Source organism: Nerophis ophidion, linkage group LG26 (genome assembly GCF_033978795.1).
Source record: "Nerophis ophidion isolate RoL-2023_Sa linkage group LG26, RoL_Noph_v1.0, whole genome shotgun sequence".
Taxonomy (NCBI): domain Eukaryota; kingdom Metazoa; phylum Chordata; class Actinopteri; order Syngnathiformes; family Syngnathidae; genus Nerophis; species Nerophis ophidion.
This window is the reverse complement of record NC_084636.1, coordinates 4,239,690-4,261,888: the sequence shown is the minus strand read 5'-3', so window position 1 is coordinate 4,261,888 and position 22,199 is coordinate 4,239,690. Positions and strand designations below refer to the sequence as shown.

At 43.9% G+C, this 22,199-nt stretch overlaps 1 protein-coding gene across 5 annotated transcripts in view; it reads left to right on the top strand.

Annotated features, from left to right (window-relative positions):
* Nucleotides 1–22,199, top strand: part of tp63 (tumor protein p63) — a 142,238-nt gene that overhangs the window by 64,662 nt on the left and 55,377 nt on the right. For 2 of the 5 annotated variants that reach the window (XM_061888675.1, XM_061888677.1), the window contains 8 exons: nt 12,289–12,475; nt 12,548–12,663; nt 12,974–13,083; nt 13,167–13,303; nt 15,892–15,974; nt 16,058–16,182; nt 18,317–18,462; nt 18,627–18,771. In XM_061888675.1, the coding sequence (XP_061744659.1) occupies nt 12,289–12,475; nt 12,548–12,663; nt 12,974–13,083; nt 13,167–13,303; nt 15,892–15,974; nt 16,058–16,182; nt 18,317–18,462; nt 18,627–18,771 (1,049 nt within the window). Of the gene's footprint in view, nt 1–12,288; nt 12,476–12,547; nt 12,664–12,973; nt 13,084–13,166; nt 13,304–15,891; nt 15,975–16,057; nt 16,183–17,981; nt 18,271–18,316; nt 18,463–18,626; nt 18,772–22,199 lie in introns of those variants that run through there. The other 3 variants (XM_061888676.1, XM_061888678.1, XM_061888679.1) reach the window with 3 other exon arrangements.

The window sequence follows — 22,199 nt, the reverse complement described above, 5'->3', positions numbered from 1 at the left end:
TTTCTCTTCTTTCCTGACAATTTAAATCAATGTTCAAGTATTTTTTTTATTGTAAAGAATAATAAATACATTTTAATGTAATTCTTCATTTTAGTTTCTGTTTTTTCGACAAAGAATATTTGTGAACTATTTTTTCAAACTTATTATGATTAAAATTCAAAACAATTATTCCGGCAAATCTAGAAAATCTGTAGAATCGAATTTAAATCTTATTTGTAAGTCTTTTGAATTTCTTTTAAAATTTTTGTTCTGGAAAATCTAGAAGAAATAGCAATTTGTCTTTTTTAGAAATATAGCTTGGTCCAATTTGTTATATATTCTAACAAAGTGCAGATTGCAATAATAATAATAATAGAAAGAATAATTATAATAGTAGTAGTAACAATGATAATAGCAATAATAACAATAGTAGTGATAATAATAATAGTAGTATTAACAATAATAATAGTATAAATAATAGTAGTAATTATAATAATAGTAGTAGTAATATTAATGGTAGTAGTACTAATAGTTTTAATAATAATAATAATATGAATAGTAATAATAATTGTAGTAGTAGTAATAGTAATAATAGTAGTAATAATAATAATAGTAGTAATAATATTCATAAAAACCGTAGTAGTAACAATAATAATAGTAATAATAATATAGTAGTAATAATAATAATTATGTAAAAATATAATAGTAGTAGTAGTAATAATGGTAATAGTAATAATAATAATAGTAATATTAATAGTAGTAGTATTAGTGATAATAGTAGTAGTAATATTAGTAATAGTAATAATGATATTAATAATAATTAATTATGAATAGTAATATTAATAATAACAGTAGTAGTGATAATATTAATAATTTTAGTAGTAGTAATAGTAATAATGGGCTTCACGGTGGTAGAGGGGTTAGTGCGTCTGCCTCACAATACAAAGTTCCTGCAGTCCTGGGTTCAAATCCAGGCTCGGGATCTTTCTGTGCGGAGTTTGCATGTTCTCCCCGTGAATGCGTGGGTTCCCTCCGGGTACTCCGGCTTCCTCCCACTTCCAAAGACATGCACCTGGGGATAGGCCCCTCCCACCTCCAAAGACATGCACCTGGGGATAGGCCCCTCCCACTTCCAAAGACATGCACCTGGGGATAGGCCCCTCCCACCTCCAAAGACATGCACCTGGGGATAGGTTGATTGGCAACACTAAATGGTCCCTAGTGTGTGAATGTGAGTGTGAATGTTGTCTGTCTATCTGTGTTGGCCCTGCGATGAGGTGGCGACTTGTCCAGGGTGTACCCCGCCTTCCGCCCGATTGTAGCTGAGATAGGCGCCAGCGCCCCCCGCGACCCCGTAAGGGACAAGCGGTAGAAAATGGATGGATGGATGGATAATAGTAATAATGATAGTAGTAGTAATAATATTAATAATAATAGTAGTAGTAGTAACAATAATAATAGTAATAATAATAATAATAATATTAGTAATAATAATAATAATGTAAAAATATAATAGTAGTAGTTCTAGTAATAATAGTAATAATAATAATGGTAATATTAATATTAGTAGTATTAGTGATATTAGTAATTGTAATAATGATATTAATAGTAATAATAATAGTAATAATAGTGGTAGTAATAATAATAATAATAATAATAATTGTGAGACAAGGTTCAGTGAAGTTCTGCTACTTCTTGCTGACACACCTCGTCCTCAACACCTCACCACTTCCTGTCTGAGAAAGGCGTGTTGCGTCAGCGTCTTCCCAGAAAGGCCTCCATCGCGCCCTCGAGGCGTTACTGTTGAACGAAGGGGATCAGGCGGCCATTGTGGGGCCAAAGATGGCCGGCGTTTGTCTGAGCAGCGGGATTAGAGTAATGGAGGGCAGATAATGGCGGTGTAAATAGTGGCAGAAGAAGAAGAGGAGTGTTGCTGCAAGACGCAGCTTGTCTGGGGAACATCTGCCGCCTCGTCCCACGCCCGGCGAGGCCGAGACTTGTTTGTGTCCCCCGGCTTGTTGGGACTCGCCTTTTCGCTCACTAAAGGTGCGGCCTTCTGGAAAGTTCTCTCACAAAGAAAAGTTTTGTGACGCTGCCAAAAACTCAACGTGAAAACTTCTTGTAAACAAAGATCCAACATGGCCGCCGGCTTTAGATTTGGACGCCAAAGTTGGCACAAACAAACATCGTCACAAAGTAGCCTTGGTTCAATCGAAGAAGGTGAGAAACACTGTTGAATTCAACACGCTGTAGGACTGCTTAGATCATGACCAGATACTTGGTTTATTTGCTGATATCGGACCAATAAACTTTTTTTGTTTAGTCGTTGAATCAGAATTTTTGTTAGTGCCGTTCACGTAGCATCGAATTAGTCTTTTTAGCGACATTAGCGTAGCGTGGAATTTTAAATTACCATTAGCGACTATTAGAAATGTTTGTAAACGACGTTAGCTCTGACACTGATCATACAGGGAGCGGACCGCCTCATTCAGACAGTCCGATATGCCCCATACTCTCAGAGCACTCCCCACAGGACTTCTCGAGGGACACGGTCAAATACCTTCTCCAAGTCCACAAAGCACATATAGACTGGTTGGGCAAACTCCCATGCATCCTTAAGGAACCTGCCAAGAGTATAGAGCTGGTCCACAGTTCCACGACCAGAACGAGAACCACACTGTTCCTCCTGAATAAGAGGTACGACTATCCGGCTTAGCCTCCTCTCCAGTACCCCCTTCTTAAAGAGAGGAACCACCACCCCGGTCTGACAATCCAGAGGTACCTCCCCCGATGTCCACGTGATGTTGCAGAGTCTTGTCAACCAAGACAGCCCAACAGCATCCAGAGCCTTAAGGAACTCCGGGCGGGTCTCATCCACCCCCGGGGCCTTGCCACCGAGAAGATTTTTAACTAACTCGGCAACCTCAGCCCCAGAAATAGGATAGTTCACCACAGATTACCCAGGCACTGCTTCCTCATAGGAAGACGTGTTGGCGGGATTGAGGAGGTCTTCGAAGTATTCCCTCCACCGATCCACAACATCCACAGTCGAGGTCAGCAAAACCCCATCCGCACCATACACAGTGTTGACAGTGCACTGCTTCCCCTTCCTGAGGCGGCGGATGGTGGTCCAGAATCGCTTCGAAGCCGTCCGGAAGTCGTTTTCCACGGCTTCCCCGAACTCCTCCCATGTCCGAGTTTTTGCCTCCACGACCGCTGAAGCCGCACACCGCTTGGATTGTCGGTACCTGTCCACTGCCTCCGGAATCCTATGAGCCAAAAAAACCCGATAGGACTCTTTCTTCAGCTTGACGGCATCCCTAACCGCTGGTGCCCACCAGCGGGTTTTATGATTACCGCCATGACAGGCAGCAACCACCTTGCGGCCCTAGCTCCAATCGGCCGCCTCGACAATAGAGGTACGGAACATCGTCCACTCAGACTCAATGTCCAGCGCCGCCCTCGTGACATGTTTAAAATTCTTCCGGAGGCGGGAATTAAAACTCTCTCTGACAGGAGACCCTGTAGACGTTCCCAGCAGACCCTCACAATGCGCTTGGGCTTGCCAGGTCTGTCCGGCATCCTCCCCCACCATCGCAGCCAATTCACCACCAAGTGGTGATCGGTGGAAAGCTCCGCCCCTCTCTTCACCCGAGTGTTCAAAACATGAGGCCACAAATCCGATGACACAACTACAAAGTCGATCATGGAACTGCGGCCTAGGGTGTCCTGGTGCCAACTGTACATATGGACACCCTTTTGTTTGAACATGGTGTTTGTTATGGACAATCTGTGACGAGCACAAAAGTCCAATAACAAAACGCCACTCGGGTTCAGATCCAGGCGGCCATTCTGACCAATCACGCCATTCCAGGTTTCACTGTCGTTGCCAATATGAGCGTTGAAGTCCCCCAGTAGAACGAGGGAATCACCCGGGGGAGCACTTTCCAGTACTCCCTCGAGTGTATCCAAAAAGGGTGGGTACTCAGAGCTGCCGTTTGGTGCATATGCGCAAACAACAGTCAGGACCCGTCCCCCCACCCATAAGGGGAGGGAAGCTACCCTCTCGTCCACTGGGTTGAACTCCAACGTGCAGGCTTTGAGATGGGGGGGAGGCAACAAGAATTTCCACCCCATCCCGTTGCCTCTCACTGCTGGCAACGCCAGAGTGGAAAAGAGACCAGCCCCTCTCGAGAGAACTGGTTCCAGAGCCATTGTTGTGCATCGAAGTGAGTCCGACTATATCTCGCCGTAACTTCTCCACCTCACGCACTAACTCAGGCTCCTTGCCCCCCAGTGAGGTGACGTTCCACGTCCTAAGAGCTAGCTTATGTAGCTGAGGATCGGACCGCCAAGTGCCCTGCCTTCGGCTGCCGCCCAGCTTGAAACGCACTCGACCTCTATAGCCCCTGCTATGGGTGGTGAGCCCATTGGAGGGGGGACCCACATTGCCTCTTCGGGCTGTGCCCGGCCGGGCCCCATTGGGGACAGCCCCGGCCAACAGGCGCTCGACATCGTGCCCCACCTCCGGGCCTGGCTCCAGCGGGGGGCGCCGGTGACCCGCGTCCGGGCGAGGGAAATCTGGATCCTTTGATTGTATCTTTCATAGAGGTCTTAGACTTTTGCTTAGCGTTGAATTAAAATTTTTGTTAGCATGGCGTTAAATGAGAATTTTTTTTTGTAAACGACGTTAGCATAGTGTTGAATTAGAATTTTGGCTAGGCACGTTAGCGTAGCATTGAATTAGAATTTTGACAAGCCTGGCGTTGAAGAGAAGGAGCGCTGGTGTAGGTTGCAGGTGTTTGCTGAGGAAAGAAAAAGTGTTGAGGAGGACTGGAGACAAGACGAGACACGTCAGGTATGAAGAAGACAAGATGAGACACGTCCGGTATGAAGAAGACAAGACCAGAGGCGCCAGCGGCCGCTTGTTGAAGGTCTGATGTTTGTCACGACTTGACTGCTGCATGCGCCCGCAGCGCCAGAGGAACGCCACAGCTGCGGGCCTGCTGAGACCTGTCTCCCTGCGCAGAAAACGCGCCCTCTTTCGCCGGCCCTACAGGGGCATCAGAGTGTCCCGTAGGTCGCGGAAGACGGTGGGCGGGCGCTGGGTCTTCCGGTGTAGCGACGAAACTCCACGGCGTGCGACCCCCCCCCCCCCCCCCCCCAACCCCCGAAAGGACGCTAATTACACCATGGCGTGCGTGTCATCCCCGCGCTGAGCTAACAGCGGCGGGACAAAGTTTGTGGCTGCAGGGCGAGGATACTTGTGCTGGGTGTGCGATACTTTGATATCATCTCAACACACTGATGAGATCTTTTTGTGCCTACAGCTACACAAAAGCCTCAGCCTGTAATTATTCTAAACACAACACACACACACGCACACATAAGGGTTATCACTTGTAATGGCTTCCAAGTTGTTGATCTGTACTAGTGGGGACCTCCCTTTCTACAGGTTGTGGAGGCATAAAAAATAGAGGTAAGAGGTCCCCTAAAGGGGACTGTGTAAACAGAGCGATGTCCCCATTAAGTAAGCATTGCCAGAACACACACACACACACGCACACAAAAACACACACATACTGGTTATCAAACACAATGGGGACCGAGTTTATTAATCGTGACTTGTGGGGACCTCCCTTTCTACAGGTTGTGAAGGCATAAAAAATTGAGGTCAGAGGTCCCCTAAAGGTAACTGTGTAAACAGAGCGATGTCCCCATTAAGTAAGCATTGCCAGATCACACACACACACACACACACACACAAACTGGTTGTCAAATACAATGGGGACCAAGTTTATTAATCGGGACTTGTGGGGACCTCCCTTTCTACAGGTTGTGAAGGCATATAAAATAGATGTCAGAGGTCCCCTAAAGGTGACTGTTGAAACAGAGCCATGTCCCCATTAAGTAAGCATTGCCAGAACACACACACACACACACACACACACACACATACTGGTTATCAAACACAATGGGGACCAACTTTATTAATTGTGTCTTGTGGGGACCTCCCTTTCTACAGGTTGTGAAGGCATATAAAATAGATGTCAGAGGTCCCCTAAAGGTGACTGTTGAAACAGAGCCATGTCCCCATTAAGTAAGCATTGCCAGAACACACACACATACTGGTTATCAAACACAATGGGGACCAAGTTTATTAATCATGACTTGTGGGGACCTCCCTTTCTACAGGTTGTGAAGGCATAAAAATAGAGGTCAGAGGTCCCCTAAAGGTGACTGTGTAAACAGAGCCATGTCCCCATTAAGTAAGCATTGCCAGAACACTCACACACACACACACACACACACTGGTTATCATTTGCAACAGGGACCAAGTTTTTGATCTGTACTTGTGGGGACCACCTTTTCTACAAGTTGTGGAGGCATTAAAAATAGAGGTCAGAGGTCCCCTAAAGTGAAGTGAAGTGAATTATATTTATATAGCGCTTTTCTCTAGTGACTCAAAGCGCTTTACATAGTGAAACCCAATATCTAAGTTACATTTAAACCAGTGTGGGTGGCACTGGGAGCAGGTGGGTAAAGTGCCTTGCCCAAGGACACAACGGCAGTGACTATGGTGGCGGAAGCGGGAATCGAACCTGCAACCCTCAAGTTGCTGGCACGGCCACTCTACCAACCGAGCTATGCCGCCCTTATGCCGTAATCAGATGACTGTGTGATGTTCCCATTAAGTAAGCATTGCCAGAAAACACCCCCACACACAGAGACTGGTTATCATTTGAAACGGGGACCAACTTGTTGTTCATGACTTGTGGGGACCACCCTTTTCTACAGGTTGTAGAGGCATAAAAAAATTGTGTAAAATGTCCACTGCCCAGTTAGCTCATACACGTCTTTAAATCTCTGGATTGATGAAGTAATGTGCTGATCATACTTACTGGGGACCCTGGGGGAAAAGAGTTAATATGGTTCACGGGGGACCAAATCTCAATAATTTGTACGGATGCAATTTGGGCTGCGGTGCAAATGTCAAAAAAACACAAACTAACCAGTAGACATGTTTTATGGGCCAAAGCTTAAAAATCACTTAGGCATCTTCAGAATGGATCTGGCTATCATTTAAAAAGGTTCCCCTTTAGGGGACCTTTTTTTTTTTGTGGTCCCCATACCGTCGGAAGTCCCCGAAAGGTGACTGTGTAAACAGAGCGATGTCCCCATTAAGTAAGCATTGACAGAACACACACACACACACACACTTCTCCAGTTCATTTAGCAGAGTGACATCTCATATCAGCTAAAGTCTGCAACCATCCGTCTTAGTCGGTCCACTTGTCCAAACTGACATCACAACTACTGGCAGCCGATACAGACTCTGGTGTGGGTCAATCAGACTTGATATCAGTCTGATACAGGCTTATAAAGGTGGTGTTCCTGCTCAGACGTGGCACACAACTTGGATCTCTGCTGGAGGCAACTTTTTTTTACGAGTGGCTTGGAAGTCTCAAGGAGCGTTGGGTGTGTGTGTGTGTGTGTGTGTGTGTGTGTGTGTGTGTGTGTGTGTGTGTGTGTGTGTGTGTGCGTGTCCTAGTAAGTGGTAATCACAGTGTGGATTTGAACCCTCCTTTTTGCCTGAAGGCTGAGTCCTGCCAACAGGTGTTGCAGCCAACCTTCTCTCCTTGTTGTTTTTGTCCTGACTGCCTTGTAAACATCTCACTTCTAGCTGGGTTAGGTTGGAGTTAGGGTAAGGATGGAGTAAAGGTTAGGTTGGAGTTAGGATTAGGTTGGAGTTCGGGTTAAAATGGAGTAAGGGTTGGGTTAGAGTTGGGGTTAGGTTGGAGTTAGGGTCAGGTTGGAGTTAGGGTAAGGATGGATTTAGGGTTCAGGTGGAATTAGTTAGGTTGGAGTTAGGGTAAGGATGGACTTAGGGTTAGGTTGTAGTTAGGGTAAGGATGGACTTAGGGTTAGGTTGTAGTTAGGGTAAGGATGGAGTGAGGGTTAGGTTAGAGTTAGGGTAACGATAGAGTTAAATTGTCCTGACTGCCTTGTAAACATCTCACTTCTAGCTGGGTTAGGTTGGAGTTAGGGTAAGGATGGAGTAAAGGTTGAGTTGGAGTTAGGGTCAGGTTGGAGTTAGGGTCAGGTTGGAGTTAGGGTAAGGATGGATTTAGGGTTCAGGTGGAGTTAGTTAGGTTGGAGTTAGGGTAAGGATGGAGTGAGGGTTAGGTTAGAGTTAGGGTAACAATAGAGTTAAATTGTCCTGACTGCCTTGTAAACATCTCACTTCTAGCAGGGTTATATTGGAGTTAGGGTAAGGTTGGAGTTATTGTAAGGATGGTGTTAGGGTAAGGTTGGAGTTAGGATTGGGTTAGAGTTAGGGTAAGGTTGTAGTTAGGGTTAGGTTGAAGTTAGGGTTAGGTTGGAGTTAGGATAATGATGGAGTTAGGGTTTAGATGGAGTTAGTTAGGTTGGAGTTAGAATTAGGTTAGAGTTAGGGTAAGGATCGATTTAGGGTTAGGTTGTGGTTAGGGTAAGGATGGAGTTAGTGGTAGGTTAGAGTTGGGGTAACGATAGAGTTAGGTTGTCCTGACTGCCTTGTAAACATCTCACTTCAAGCAGGGTTAGGTTGGAGTTAGGTTAAAGTTGGAGTTAGGGTAAGGATGGTGTTAGGGTAAGATTAGAGTTAGGGTTAGGATGGAGTAAGGGTTGGGTTGGAGTTAGAATTGGGTTAGGGTTTGAGTAAGGTTGGAGTTAGGGTTAGGTTGGAGTTAAGGTAATGATTGAGTTAGGGTAAGGATGTAGTTAAGGTAAGGATGGAGTTAGGGTAAGGATGTAGTTAGGGTAAGGATGGAGAAAAGGTTAGGTTAGAGTTAGGGTAACGATAGAGTTAGGTCATCCTGACTGCCTTGTGAACATCTCATTACTAGCAGGGTTAGGTTGGAGTTAGGATAATGATGGAGTTAGGGTTTAGATGGAGTTAGTTAGGTTGGAGTTAGAATTAGGTTAGAGTTAGGGTAAGGATGGATTTAGGGTTCAGGTGGAGTTAGTTAGGTTGGAGTTAGAATTAAGTTAGAGTTAGGGTAAGGATCGATTTAGGGTTAGGTTGTGGTTAGGATAAGGATGGAGTTAGTGGTAGGTTAGAGTTGGGGTAACGATAGAGTTAGGTTGTCCTGACTGCCTTGTAAACATCTCACTTCAAGCAGGGTTAGGTTGGAGTTAGGTTAAAGTTGGAGTTAGGGTAAGGATGGTGTTAGGGTAAGATTAGAGTTAGGGTTAGGATGGAGTAAGGGTTGGGTTGGAGTTAGAATTGGGTTAGAGTTTGAGTAAGGTTGGAGTTAGGGTTAGGTTGGAGTTAAGGTAATGATTGAGTTAGGGTAAGGATGTAGTTAAGGTAAGGGTGGAGTTAGGGTAAGGATGTAGTTAGGGTAAGGATGGAGAAAAGGTTAGGTTAGAGTTAGGGTAACGATAGAGTTAGGTCGTCCTGACTGCCTTGTGAACATCTCATTACTAGCAGGGTTAGGTTGGAGTTATGGTAAGGATGGAGTTAGGGTAAAGATATAGTTACTGTAAGGATGGAGTTAGGGTAAGGATGTAGTTAGGGTAGGGATGGAGTAAAGGTTAGGTTGGAGTCAGGATTCGGTTGGAGTCAGGATTCGGTTGGAGTTAGGGTTAGGATGGAGTTAGGGTAAGGATGGAACTAGGGTTTGGTTGGAGTTAGGGTTAGGATGGAGTTAGGGTAAGGACTGGAGTTAGGGTTAGGTTGAAGTTAGGGTAAGGATGGACTTAGGGTTAGGTTGGAGATAGGATTAGGATGGAGTTAGGGTAAGGAATGAACTAGGGTTTGGTTGGAGTTAGGGTAAGGATAAATTTAGTGTTAGGTTGGAATTAGGGTAATTATAGAGTTAGGGTTAGGATGGAGTTAGGGTAAGGATGGAGTTAAAGTTCGCTTGGAGTTAGAGTAAGGATGGAGTTAGGCTTGGGTTGTAGTTAGGGTAGGGATGGAGTTAGGGTTAGATTGTTGTTAGGGCAAGGATGGAGTTAGGGCAAGGATGGAGTTAGGGCAAGGATGGAGTAAGGGTTAGGTTGGAGTTAGGGTTAGATTGTTAGGGCAAGGATGGAGTTAGGGCAAGGATGGAGTTAGGGGAAGGATGGAGTTAGGGTAAGGATGGAGTAAGGGTAAGGATGGAGTTAGGGTAAGGAGGGAGTAAGGGTTAGGTTGGAGTTAGGGTTAGGATAGAGTTAGGGTAAGGATAGATTTAGGGTAAGGATGGAGTTAAGGTTCGGTTGGAGTTAGGGTAAGGATGGAGATAAGGTTTGGTTGAAGCTAGAGTTAGGATGGAGTTAAGGTAAGGATAGAGTTACGGTTCGCTTGGAGTTAGGGTAAGGATGGAATTAGGGTTAGGTTGGAGTTAGGGTTATAAATGGTGATAATATACCAGTAATGTTATAAATGGTAATAAAGTGTGTTAATGATTCATTCTATTTGTCTGCAAGTTGCAACAGACAAGCACAATGTAGCGTCCTTGCTAGCAGCCAACACATTAAAGCACGTGAGGAACATTTGTCAACTGTTGAGAGCGACCCGTTATTTTTGAGATTATCATCACACCTCAACATCTCTGACATGTTAATACAAATATGGGAGATTATCATCACACCTTAACATCTCTAACATGTAAATACAAATATCGGAGATTATCATCACACCTCAACATCTCTAACATGTAAATACAAATATGGGAGATTATCATCACACCTTAACATCTCTAACATGTAAATACAAATATCGGAGATTATCATCACACCTCAGCATCTCTAACATGTAAATACAAATATGGGAGATTATCATCACATCTAACATGTAAACACAAATATGGGAGATTATCATCACACCTCAACATCTCTAACATGTAAATACAAATATGGGAGATTATCATCACACCTCAACATCTCTAACATGTAAATACAAATATGGGAGATTATCATCACACCTCAACATCTCTAACATGTAAATACAAATATGGGAGATTATCATCACACCTCAACATCTCTAACATGTAAATACAAATATGGGAGATTATCATCCCACCTCAACATCTCTAACATGTAAATACAAATATGGGAGATTATCATCACACCTCAACATCTCTGACATGTAAATACAAATATGGGAGATTATCATCACACCTTAACATCTCTAACATGTAAATACAAATATCGGAGATTATCATCACACCTCAGCATCTCTAACATGTAAATACAAATATGGGAGATTATCATCACATCTAACATGTAAACACAAATATGGGAGATTATCATCACACCTCAACATCTCTAACATGTAAATACAAATATGGGAGATTATCATCACACCTCAACATCTCTAACATGTAAATACAAATATGGGAGATTATCATCACACCTCAACATCTCTAACATGTAAATACAAATATGGGAGATTATCATCACACCTCAACATCTCTAACATGTAAATACAAATATGGGAGATTATCATCCCACCTCAACATCTCTAACATGTAAATACAAATATGGGAGATTATCATCACACCTCAACATCTCTGACATGTAAATACAAATATGGGAGATTATCATCACACCTCAGCATCTCTAACATGTAAATACAAATATGGGAGATTTTCATCACATCTAACATGTAAACACAAATATGGGAGATTATCATCACACCTCAACATCTCTAACATGTAAATACAAATATGGGAGATTATCATCACACCTCAACATCTCTACCATGTAAATACAAATATGGGAGATTATCATCACACCTCAACATCTCTAACATGTAAATACAAATATGGGAGATTATCATCCCACCTCAACATCTCTAACATGTAAATACAAATATGGGAGATTATCATCACCCCTCAGCATCTCTAACATGTAAATACAAATATGGGAGATTTTCATCACATCTAACATGTAAACACAAATATGGGAGATTATCATCACACCTCAACATCTCTAACATGTAAATACAAATATGGGAGATTATCATCACACCTCAACATCTCTACCATGTAAATACAAATATGGGAGATTATCATCACACCTCAACATCTCTAACATGTAAATACAAATATGGGAGATTATCATCCCACCTCAACATCTCTAACATGTAAATACAAATATGGGAGATTATCATCCCACCTCAACATCTCTAACATGTAAACACAAATATGGGAGATTATCATCACCCCTCAACATCTCTAACATGTAAATACAAATATGTCCTGTCAACGAGGAAGTGGGCGTTTATTTACTTGGTCTGATGATCCGTCGCCATAGCAACCGCCTTTTATGTCCTTGCAGTACTCGACGGACCTGAAGAAGCTCTACTGTCAGATCGCCAAGACCTGTCCCATCCAGATCAAAGTCATGACCACGCCCCCGCAGGGCGCCGTCATCCGCGCCATGCCCGTCTACAAGAAGGCGGAGCACGTGACGGAGGTGGTCAAACGCTGCCCCAACCACGAGCTGAGCCGCGAGTTCAACGACGGTACGCCCGTTGATTGGTTGATTTGATTGGTTGATTTGATTGGTTGATTTGATTGATTGACACTCCCATCAGGTCAAATAGCGCCGCCCAGTCACCTGATCCGGGTGGAGGGCAACAGCCACGCCCAGTATGTGGAGGACACCATCACTGGGAGGCAGAGCGTGCTGGTGCCCTACGAGCCCCCCCAGGTGTGTTACACCATCACCTGTCCCCCTTTTGGTATTCCATTAGCTGTTAGCATAGTACTGTTAGCATGCTAGCTTTTCTACCTCATTTTGCTCATTTTTTTTTTTACCTTCCACTGTCTGGCTAGCGTGCTAACTGTTAGCATTTCTATTCAGTTTTGGCTCTTCAGCATTTACACCAAATGACTAAAACTGTTAGCATAGCACCACATTTTTGGGTTTGTCAGTCTGTGACCCTCAGTGGAAAACGTTAGGGCCCCCCTGGGGCACCTTTGTCCTGACCTGCACTAAAGGTGTTCCTGGTTCCTGGCAGGTGGGCACGGAGTTCACCACCATCTTGTACAACTTCATGTGTAACTCCAGCTGTGTTGGCGGCATGAACCGCCGGCCCATCCTCATCATCGTCACCTTGGAGACCAGAGAGTACGTCACACGCTCCACGCCGCCACCGTCCCCCTCGTCCTCGTCGCCGTCGTTGATGTTTTGCTTTGTCTCCCGCGCGCCAGCGGTCAGGTGTTGGGCCGCCGCTGCTTCGAGGCTCGGATCTGCGCCTGCCCGGGCCGAGACCGCAAGGCGGACGAGGACAGCATCCGCAAGCAGCACATCACCGACGCCACAAAGACAAGTGACGGTACGAAGCGCCGTAAGTAGAGCTGGGGGCCGGTGACGGGCTGTCCAACTTTACCTGTCCAACTTTACAACTTTACCTGTCCAACTTCACCTGTCCACTTCTACCTGTCCAACTTTACTTGTCCAGTTCTACCTGTCCAACTTCACCTGTCCAACTTTACTTGTCTAGATCTACCTGTCCAACTTTACCTGTCCAACTTTACCTGTCCAGCTTCACCTGTCCAACTTTACCTGTTCAACTTTACCTGTCCAACTTTACCTGTCCAGTTCTACCTGTCCAACTTTACCTGTCCAACTTTACCTGTCAACTTCTACCTGTCCAACTTCACCTGTCCAACTTTACCTGTCCACTTCTACCTGTCCAACTTTACCTGTCCAACTTCACCTGTCCAACTTTACTTGTCTAGATCTACCTGTCCAACTTTACCTGTCCAACTTTACCTGTCCAGCTTCACCTGTCCAACTTTACCTGTTCAACTTTACCTGTCCAACTTTACTTGTCCAGTTCTACCTGTCCAACTTTACCTGTCCACTTCTACCTGTCCAACTTCACCTGTCCAACTTTACCTGTCCACTTCTACCTGTCCAACTTTACCTGTCCAGCTTCACCTGTCCAACTTTACCTGTTCAACTTTACCTGTCCAACTTTACTTGTCCAGTTCTACCTGTCCAACTTTACCTGTCCAACTTTACCTGTCCACTTCTACCTGTCCAACTTTACCTGTCCACTTCTACCTGTCCAACTTTACCTGTCCAACTTTACCTGTCCACTTCTACCTGTCCAACTTTACTTGTCCACTTCTACCTGTCCAACTTTACCTGTCCAACTTTATCTGTCCAGTTCTACCTGTCCAGTTCTACCTGTCCAACTTTACCTGTCCAACTTCACCTGTCCAACTTTACTTGTCCAGTTCTACCTGTCCAACTTTACCTTTTCACTTCTACCTGTCCAACTTTACCTGTCCACTTCTACTGGTTCTACCTGTCCAGTTCTACCTGTCCAACTTAACCTGTCCAGTTCTACCGGTCCAACTTTACCTGTCCAGTTCTACCTGTCCAGTTCTACCTGTCCAACTTTACCTGTCCACTTCTACCTGTCCAACTTTATCTGTCCAGTTTTACCTGTCCACTTCTACCTGTCCAACTTTACCTGTCCACTTTTACCTGTCCAACTTTACTTGTCCAGTTCTACCTGTCCAACCTTACCTGTCCAGTTCTACCTGTCCAACTTTACCGGTCCAACTTTATCTGTCCAGTTCTACCTGTCCAACTTAACCTGTCCAGTTCTACCGGTCCAACTTTACCTGTCCAATTTTACCTGTCCAACTTTACCTGTCCACTTCTACCTGTCCAACTTTACCTGTCCAATTTTAACTGTCCACTTCTACCTGTCCAACTTTACCTGTCCAGTTCTACCGGTCCAACTTTACCTGTCCAGTTCTACCTGTCCAACTTTACCTGTCCACTTCTACCTGTCCAACTTTACCTGTCCAATTTTAACTGTCCACTTCTACCTGTCCAACTTTACCTGTCCAGTTCTACCGGTCCAACTTTACTTGTCCAGTTCTACCTGTCCAACTTTACCTGTCCAACTTTACCTGTCCAGTTCTACCTGTCCAAGTTTACCTGTCCACTTCTATCTGTCCAACTTTACCTGTTCAATTATTGGTACTTTAACTTAACTTTAACCTGTCCAACTTTACCTGTCCACTTCTACCCGTCCAACTTTACCTGTCCAGTTCTACCTGTCCAAGTTTACCTGTCCACTTCTATCTGTCCAACTTTACCTGTTCAATCATTGGTACTTTAACTTAACTTTAACCTGTCCAACTTTACCTGTCCACTTCTACCTGTCCAACTTTACCTGTCCACTTCTACCTGTCCACTTCTACCTGTCCAACTTTACCTGTCCAACTTTACCTGTCCACTTCTACCTGTCCAACTTTACCTGTTCAATTATTGGTACTTTAACTTAACGTTAACCTGTCCAACTTTGCCTGTCCAACTTTACCTGTATAATTTTTGTCTGTCGAGCGCTACCTTTGCTTGTCTAACTTTACCTGTCCCACTTTACCTGTTCAGTCCTACCTGTCCAACCTTACCTGTCCAGTTTTACCTGTCATGCTTTACCTGTCCAGTCCTATCTGTCCAACTTTACCTCTCTAGTCTTACCTGTCACGTTTTACCTGTCCAGTCCCACCTGTCATGCTTTACCTGTCCAGTTCTACCTGCCGAACTTTACCTGTCTAACTTGATCTGTCAAGTTCTACCTGTCTAACTTTACCCGTCTAACTCTACCTGTCCAGTTCTACCTGTCGAGCTTTACCTGCTGCACTCCACCCGTCATGCTCTACCCGCCGAGTTTTACCTGCTGCACTCTACCTGCCGAGCTTTACCTGGTGCACTTTACCTGCCGAGCTCTACCTAGTGCACTTTACCTGCCAAGCTCTACCTGGTGCACTTTACCTGCCAAGCTCTACCTGGTGCACTTTACCTGCCAAGCTCTACCTGGTGCACTTTACCTGCCAAGCTCTACCTGCAGCTGGTTACCTGCAGTGGCGTAGACCTGCCATCACTCACCTGGTGCTCTCCTCCTTGCAGCGTTCCGCCAGGTGTCACACGGCATTCAGATGTCGGCCATCAAGAAGAGGAGATCCAGCGATGAGGAAGTCTTCTGTTTGCCCGTGAGTATAAGCCCCGCCTCCCGACGTCACATGACCGTTTACCCCCGCCCCCCTGACCGCCATCTTCTGTCACTTCCTGTCAGATCAAAGGGCGTGAAATTTACGAGATTCTGGTGAAGATCAAAGAGTCTCTGGAGCTGATGCAGCTTCTGCCGCAGCACACCATCGAGTCGTATCGGCAGCAGCAGCAGAACCTTCTGCAGAAGCAGTGAGTACCAGCCACTCCTCAATGAGCCAGAGTGTATCATATGTGATACAAGTGTTTACCTTCTCTATGTCACCATGCAAACACAAGCCTGGGTGTATCGTATGGGATACAAGTGTTTACCTTCTGTCGCCACGCCAGGGTGTATCATATGTGATACAAATGTTAACCTTCTCTATGTCGCCATGCAATCACAAGCCAGTGTGTATCATATGTGATACAAGTGTTTACCTTCTCTGTCGCGATGCATTTACAAGCCTGGGTGTATCATATGTGATACAAGTGTTTACCTTCTCTGTCGCCACGCCAGGGCATATCATATGTGATGCAAGTGTTAACCTTCTCTATGTCTCCATGCAATCACAAGCCAGGGTGTATCATATGTGATACAAGTGTTTACCTTCTCTGTCGCCACGTCAGGGCGTATCATATGTGATACAAGTGTTTATAGTCTCTATGTCGCCATGCAATCACAAGCCTGGGTGTATCATATGTGATACAAGTGTTTATATTCCCTATGTCGCCATGCAATCTCAAGCCTGGGTGTATCATATGTGATACAAGTGTTTATATTCTCTATGTCGCCACGCAATCACAAGCCAGGGTGTATCATCTGTGATACAAGTGTTTACCTTCTCTGTCGCCACGTCAGGGTGTATCATATGTGATACAAATGTTTACCTTCTCTATGTCGCCACACAATCACAAGCCTGGGTGTATCATATGTGATACAAGTGTTTATAGTCTCTATGTCGCCATGCAATCACAAGCCTTTCCCCAGGAGGGGCCTATCCCCAGGTGCATGCATTTGGAAGTAGGAGGGGCCTATCCCCAGGTACATGTTTTTGGAAGTGGGAGGGGCCTATCCCGGGGTGCATGTCTTTGGAGGTGGGAGGGGCCTATCTCCAGGTGCATGTCTTTGGAGGTGGGAGGGGCCTATACCCAGGTTCATGTCTTTGGAAGTGGGAGGGGCCTATACCCAGGTGCATGTCTTTGGAAGTGGGAGGGGCCTATCCCCAGGTGCATGTTTTTGGAGGTGGGAGGGGCCTATCCCCAGGTGCATGTCTTTGGAGGTGGGAGGGGCCTATCCCCAGGTGCATGTTTTGGAGGATTGAGGAAGCCGGAGTACCCAGAGGGAACCCTCGCAGTCAAGGGGAGAACATGCAAACTCCACACAGAAAGATCCCGAGCCCGGGATTGAACTCAGGACCTTGGTGTTGTGAGGCACATGCACTAACCCCAGCATGCACCTGGGGATAGGCCCCTCCCACCTCCAAAGACATGCACCTGGGAATAGGCCCCTCCCACCTCCAAAGACATGCACCTGGGGATAGGTTTATTGGCAGCACTAAATGGTCCCTAGTGTGTGAATGTTGTCTGTCTATCTGTGTTGGCCCTGTGATGAGGTGGTGACTTGTCCAGGCTGTGCCCCGCCTTCCGCCCGAATGCAGCTGAGATAGGCTCCAGCACCCACCGTGACCCCAAAAGGGAATAAGCGGTAGAAAATGGATGGATGGATGATGGATGATGGGCCAGATAGAAAAGCTTAACGGGCTGCTCTAATTCCTCTGACTCCATTGTAAGTGTCAAGTGCAATACAAATAAAATATATTATTATTTATTTTAAAGGCGTTTATTTACAAGTTGGAAAACAAATGTCTTGTAATGATAGGCTTTTTTTTTTTTTTTTAAAGAATGCCTATAATTCGTGTGAGTAATGTTTGTCTTGACTGCCCTCTTGTGGCCTCCTGCAGTATTGCACCTCCTCTCCTTACCCTGTCCTCTCTGCTTCCTCCTGGCAGTCTGATCCAGACTCGCCTGGCCAGTCATCTTCTGGAGCCTGCAGCCTCCTCCTGAACCTTCCTCCTTCCTCCTTCCTCTTTCCTGGCCTCCCTGAGGACGTCCCGGACTCTTTCTTTGTGTGTTTTGCGTGTCCCCGAGTGCGTCAGAGCTGGACTCGCCGAGCCTTTTATTGTGAAGGAGGGGAAAATGCTGGTCATGTGACTGCAGGCAGTTTCTTCCTCCTCCTCCTCCTCCGTCTGTTTGAGACAGATGCTTTCGCGGCTCTTAATAAAAATAGATTTGCTCCTCCCCGGTGTTGTTTTCTTTGTCATTAAACGCCCCGCCCCCTTTGCAGGACGTCGATGGCGCCCCAGCCCAGCTTCGGCCCCAGCTCGCCGACGCACAACAAAGTCAACAAGCTGCCGTCCGTCAGTCAGCTGATCAACCCCCAGCAGCGCAACACGCTCACCCCGTCCGCCATGTCCGGAGGTCTGACCGACAGTAAGTGGCAACCCCGCCTACCTCGCACGTCCATCTTTTAGTCCGGCCACGCCCCCCTCCACCCCGCCCACTTTAAAAACTGCGAAAACCCCCTGATATTCGGCTTTAAATAAAAAAAAAAAACAAAGTCAAAAGGCTGACCGCCGCTGCTTTTGTCTCTGCAGTGACTCCCATGATGGGCACTCACATGCCAATGGGCGCTGACATGAGTTCACTCAGCCCCTCGCACGCCCTGCAGGCCCAGCTGCCCCTGGTGCCCTCACACTGTACCCCCCCTCCTCCGTACCCCATGGACAGCAGCATCTCCAGGTACCCAGCCACCTAAAACCCAAACTAGCTCTCACAAAACAAAAAAAGTACTTTAAAATGTGTAAAAAAAAAAGTTTTTTTTTAAAAGCAGTGAAGTTGTCAGGTTGTGAAAAAGGTAAATAAAACGAGAATACAACAAATCCTTTTCAACTTATATTCAATTAAATAGACTGCAAAGACAAAATATTTAACATTTGAACTGGTAAACTTTATTTTTTCTAAATATTATCTCATTTGGAATTGGATGCCTGCAACTGGTTTTCAAGCCACAGACATTTATCAACAACACCCAGAAACGCCCCCAAAGTTGGACTGACGCAAAGTGGAAAAGAGAAAACAATGATTTGCAAATCCTTTTCAACTTATATTCAATTAAATAGACTGCAAAGACAAAATATTTAACTTTCGAACTGGTAAACTTTATGTTTTCCAAATATTAGCTCATTTGGAATTGGATGCCTGCAACATGTTTTCAAGCCACAGACATTTATCAACAACACCCAGAAACGCCCCCAAAGTTGGACTGACGCAAAGTGGAAAAGAGAAAACAATGATTTGCAAATCCTTTTCAACTTATATTCAATTAAATAGACTGCGAAGACAAAATATTTAACATTCGAACTGGTAAAGTTTGTTATTTTTTCCAAATATTAGCTCATTTGGAATTGGATGCCTGCAACATGTTTTCAAGCCACAAACATTTATCAACAACACCCAGAAACGCCCCCAAAGATGGACTGACGGAAAGTGGAAAAGAGAAAACAATGATTTGCAAATCCTTTTCAACTTATATTCAATTAAATAGACTGCAAAGACAAAATATTTAACATTCGAACTGGTAAACTTTATTTTTTCCAAATATTAGCTCATTTGAAATTTGATGCCTGCAATATGTTTTCAAGCCACATACATTTATCCACAACACCCAGAAACGCCCCCAAAGATGGACTGACGCAAAGTGGAAAAGAGAAAATGATGATTTGCAAATACTTTTCAACTTATATTCATTTGAATAGACTGCAAAGACAAAATATTTAACATTCCAACTGGTAAACTTTATTTTTTCTAAATATTAGCTCATTTGGAATTGGATGCCTACAACATGTTTTCAAGCCACAGACATTTATCAACAACACCCAGAAACGCCCCCAAAGATGGACTGACGCAAAGTGGAAAAGAGAAAACAATGATTTGCAAATCCTTTTCAACTTATATTCAATTAAATAGACTGCAAAGACAAAATATTTAACATTCAAACTGGTAAAATTTGTTATTTTTTCCAAATATTAGCTCATTTGGAATTTGATGCCTGCAACATGTTTTCAAGCCACAAACATTTATCAACAACACCCAGAAACGCCCCCAAAGATGGACTGACGGAAAGTGGAAAAGAGAAAATGATGATTTGCAAATACTTTTCAACTTATATTCATTTGAATAGACTGCAAAGACAAAATATTTAACATTTGAACTGGTAAACTTTATTTTTTCTAAATATTAGCTCATTTGGAATTGGATGCCTGCAACATGTTTTCAAGCCACAGACATTTATCAACAACACCCAGAAACGCCCCCAAAGATGGAGTGACGCAAAGTTGAAAAGAGAAAACAATGATTTGCAAATCCTTTTCAACTTATATTCAATTAAATAGACTGCAAAGACAAAATATTTAACATTTGAACTGGTAAACTTTATTTTTTCTAAATATTAGCTCATTTGGAATTTGATGCCTGCAACATGTTTTCAAGCCACAAACATTTATCAACAACACCCAGAAACGCCCCCAAAGATGGACTGACGGAAAGTGGAAAAGAGAAAATGATGATTTGCAAATACTTTTCAACTTATATTCATTTGAATAGACTGCAAAGACAAAATATTTAACATTTGAACTGGTAAACTTTATTTTTTCTAAATATTAGCTCATTTGGAATTGGATGCCTGCAACATGTTTTCAAGCCACAGACATTTATCAACAACACCCAGAAACGCCCCCAAGGATGGACTGACGCAAAGTGGAAAAGAGAAAACAATGATTTGCAAATCCTTTTCAACTTATATTCAATTAAATCGACTGCAAAGACAAAATATTTAACATTCGAACTGGTAAACTTTATGTTTTCCAAATATTAGCTCATTTGGAATTGGATGCCTGCAACATGTTTTCAAGCCACAGACATTTATCAACAACACCCAGAAACGCCCCCAAAGATGGACTGACGCAAAGTGGAAAAGAGAAAACAATGATTTGCAAATCCTTTTCAACTTATATTCAATTAAATAGACTGCGAAGACAAAATATTTAACATTCGAACTGGTAAACTTTATGTTTTCCAAATATTAGCTCATTTGGAATTGGATGCCTGCAACATGTTTTCAAGCCACAGACATTTATCAACAACACCCAGAAACGCCCCCAAAGATGGACTGACGGAAAGTGGAAAAGAGAAAACAATGATTTGCAAATCCTTTTCAACTTATATTCAATTAAATAGACTGCAAAGACAAAATATTTAACATTCCAACTGGTAAACTTTATTTTTTCCAAATATTAGCTCATTTTAAATTTGATGCCTGCAATATGTTTTCAAGCCACAGACATTTATCCACAACACCCAGAAACGCCCCCAAAGATGGACTGACGGAAAGTGGGAAAGAGAAAACAATGATTTGCAAATACTTTTCAACTTATATTCATTTGAATATAAGTGCAAGTTAAAACTCTACAATGCAAAGCCAAAGCCATTTATCAACAACACCCGCTGGGCCCGAGCTCATCAAAGATGGATTGATGCAAGTTGTAAAAAGAGAATACAATGATTTGCAAATCCTTTTCAACTTATATTCATTTGAATAGACTGCAAAGACGAGATATTTAACATTTCAACTGGTAAACGTTATCTTTTCCAAATATTAGCTCATTTGGAATATGATGCCTGCAACATGTTTTCAAAAAAGCTGGCACAAGTGGCAAAAAAGAGTGAGAGAGTTGATGAATGCTCACCAAACACTTATTTGGAACATTCCACAAGTGGGCGGACTAATTGGGAACAGGTGGGTGCCTTGATTGAAAATAAAAGTACAAACAAGGACGGGGCGAGGGTCAGCACTTAGTTGACATATGCCTGAGCAAATTGTTTAGGAACAACGTTTCTCAACCAGCTGTTGCAAGGAATTTGGGGATATCACCATATACGCTCCGTAATATCATCAAAAGGTTCAGTTGATCGCTACATCTGTAAGTGCAAGTTAAAACTCTACTATTCAAAGCTACAGCCATTTATCAACAACACCCAGAAACGTCCCCAAAGATGGACTGATGGAAAGTGGAAAAAAGAATATAATGATTTGCAAATCATTTTCAACTTATATTCAACTGAATAGACTGCAAAGACAAGACATTTAACGTTCGAACAAGTGTCTCAAA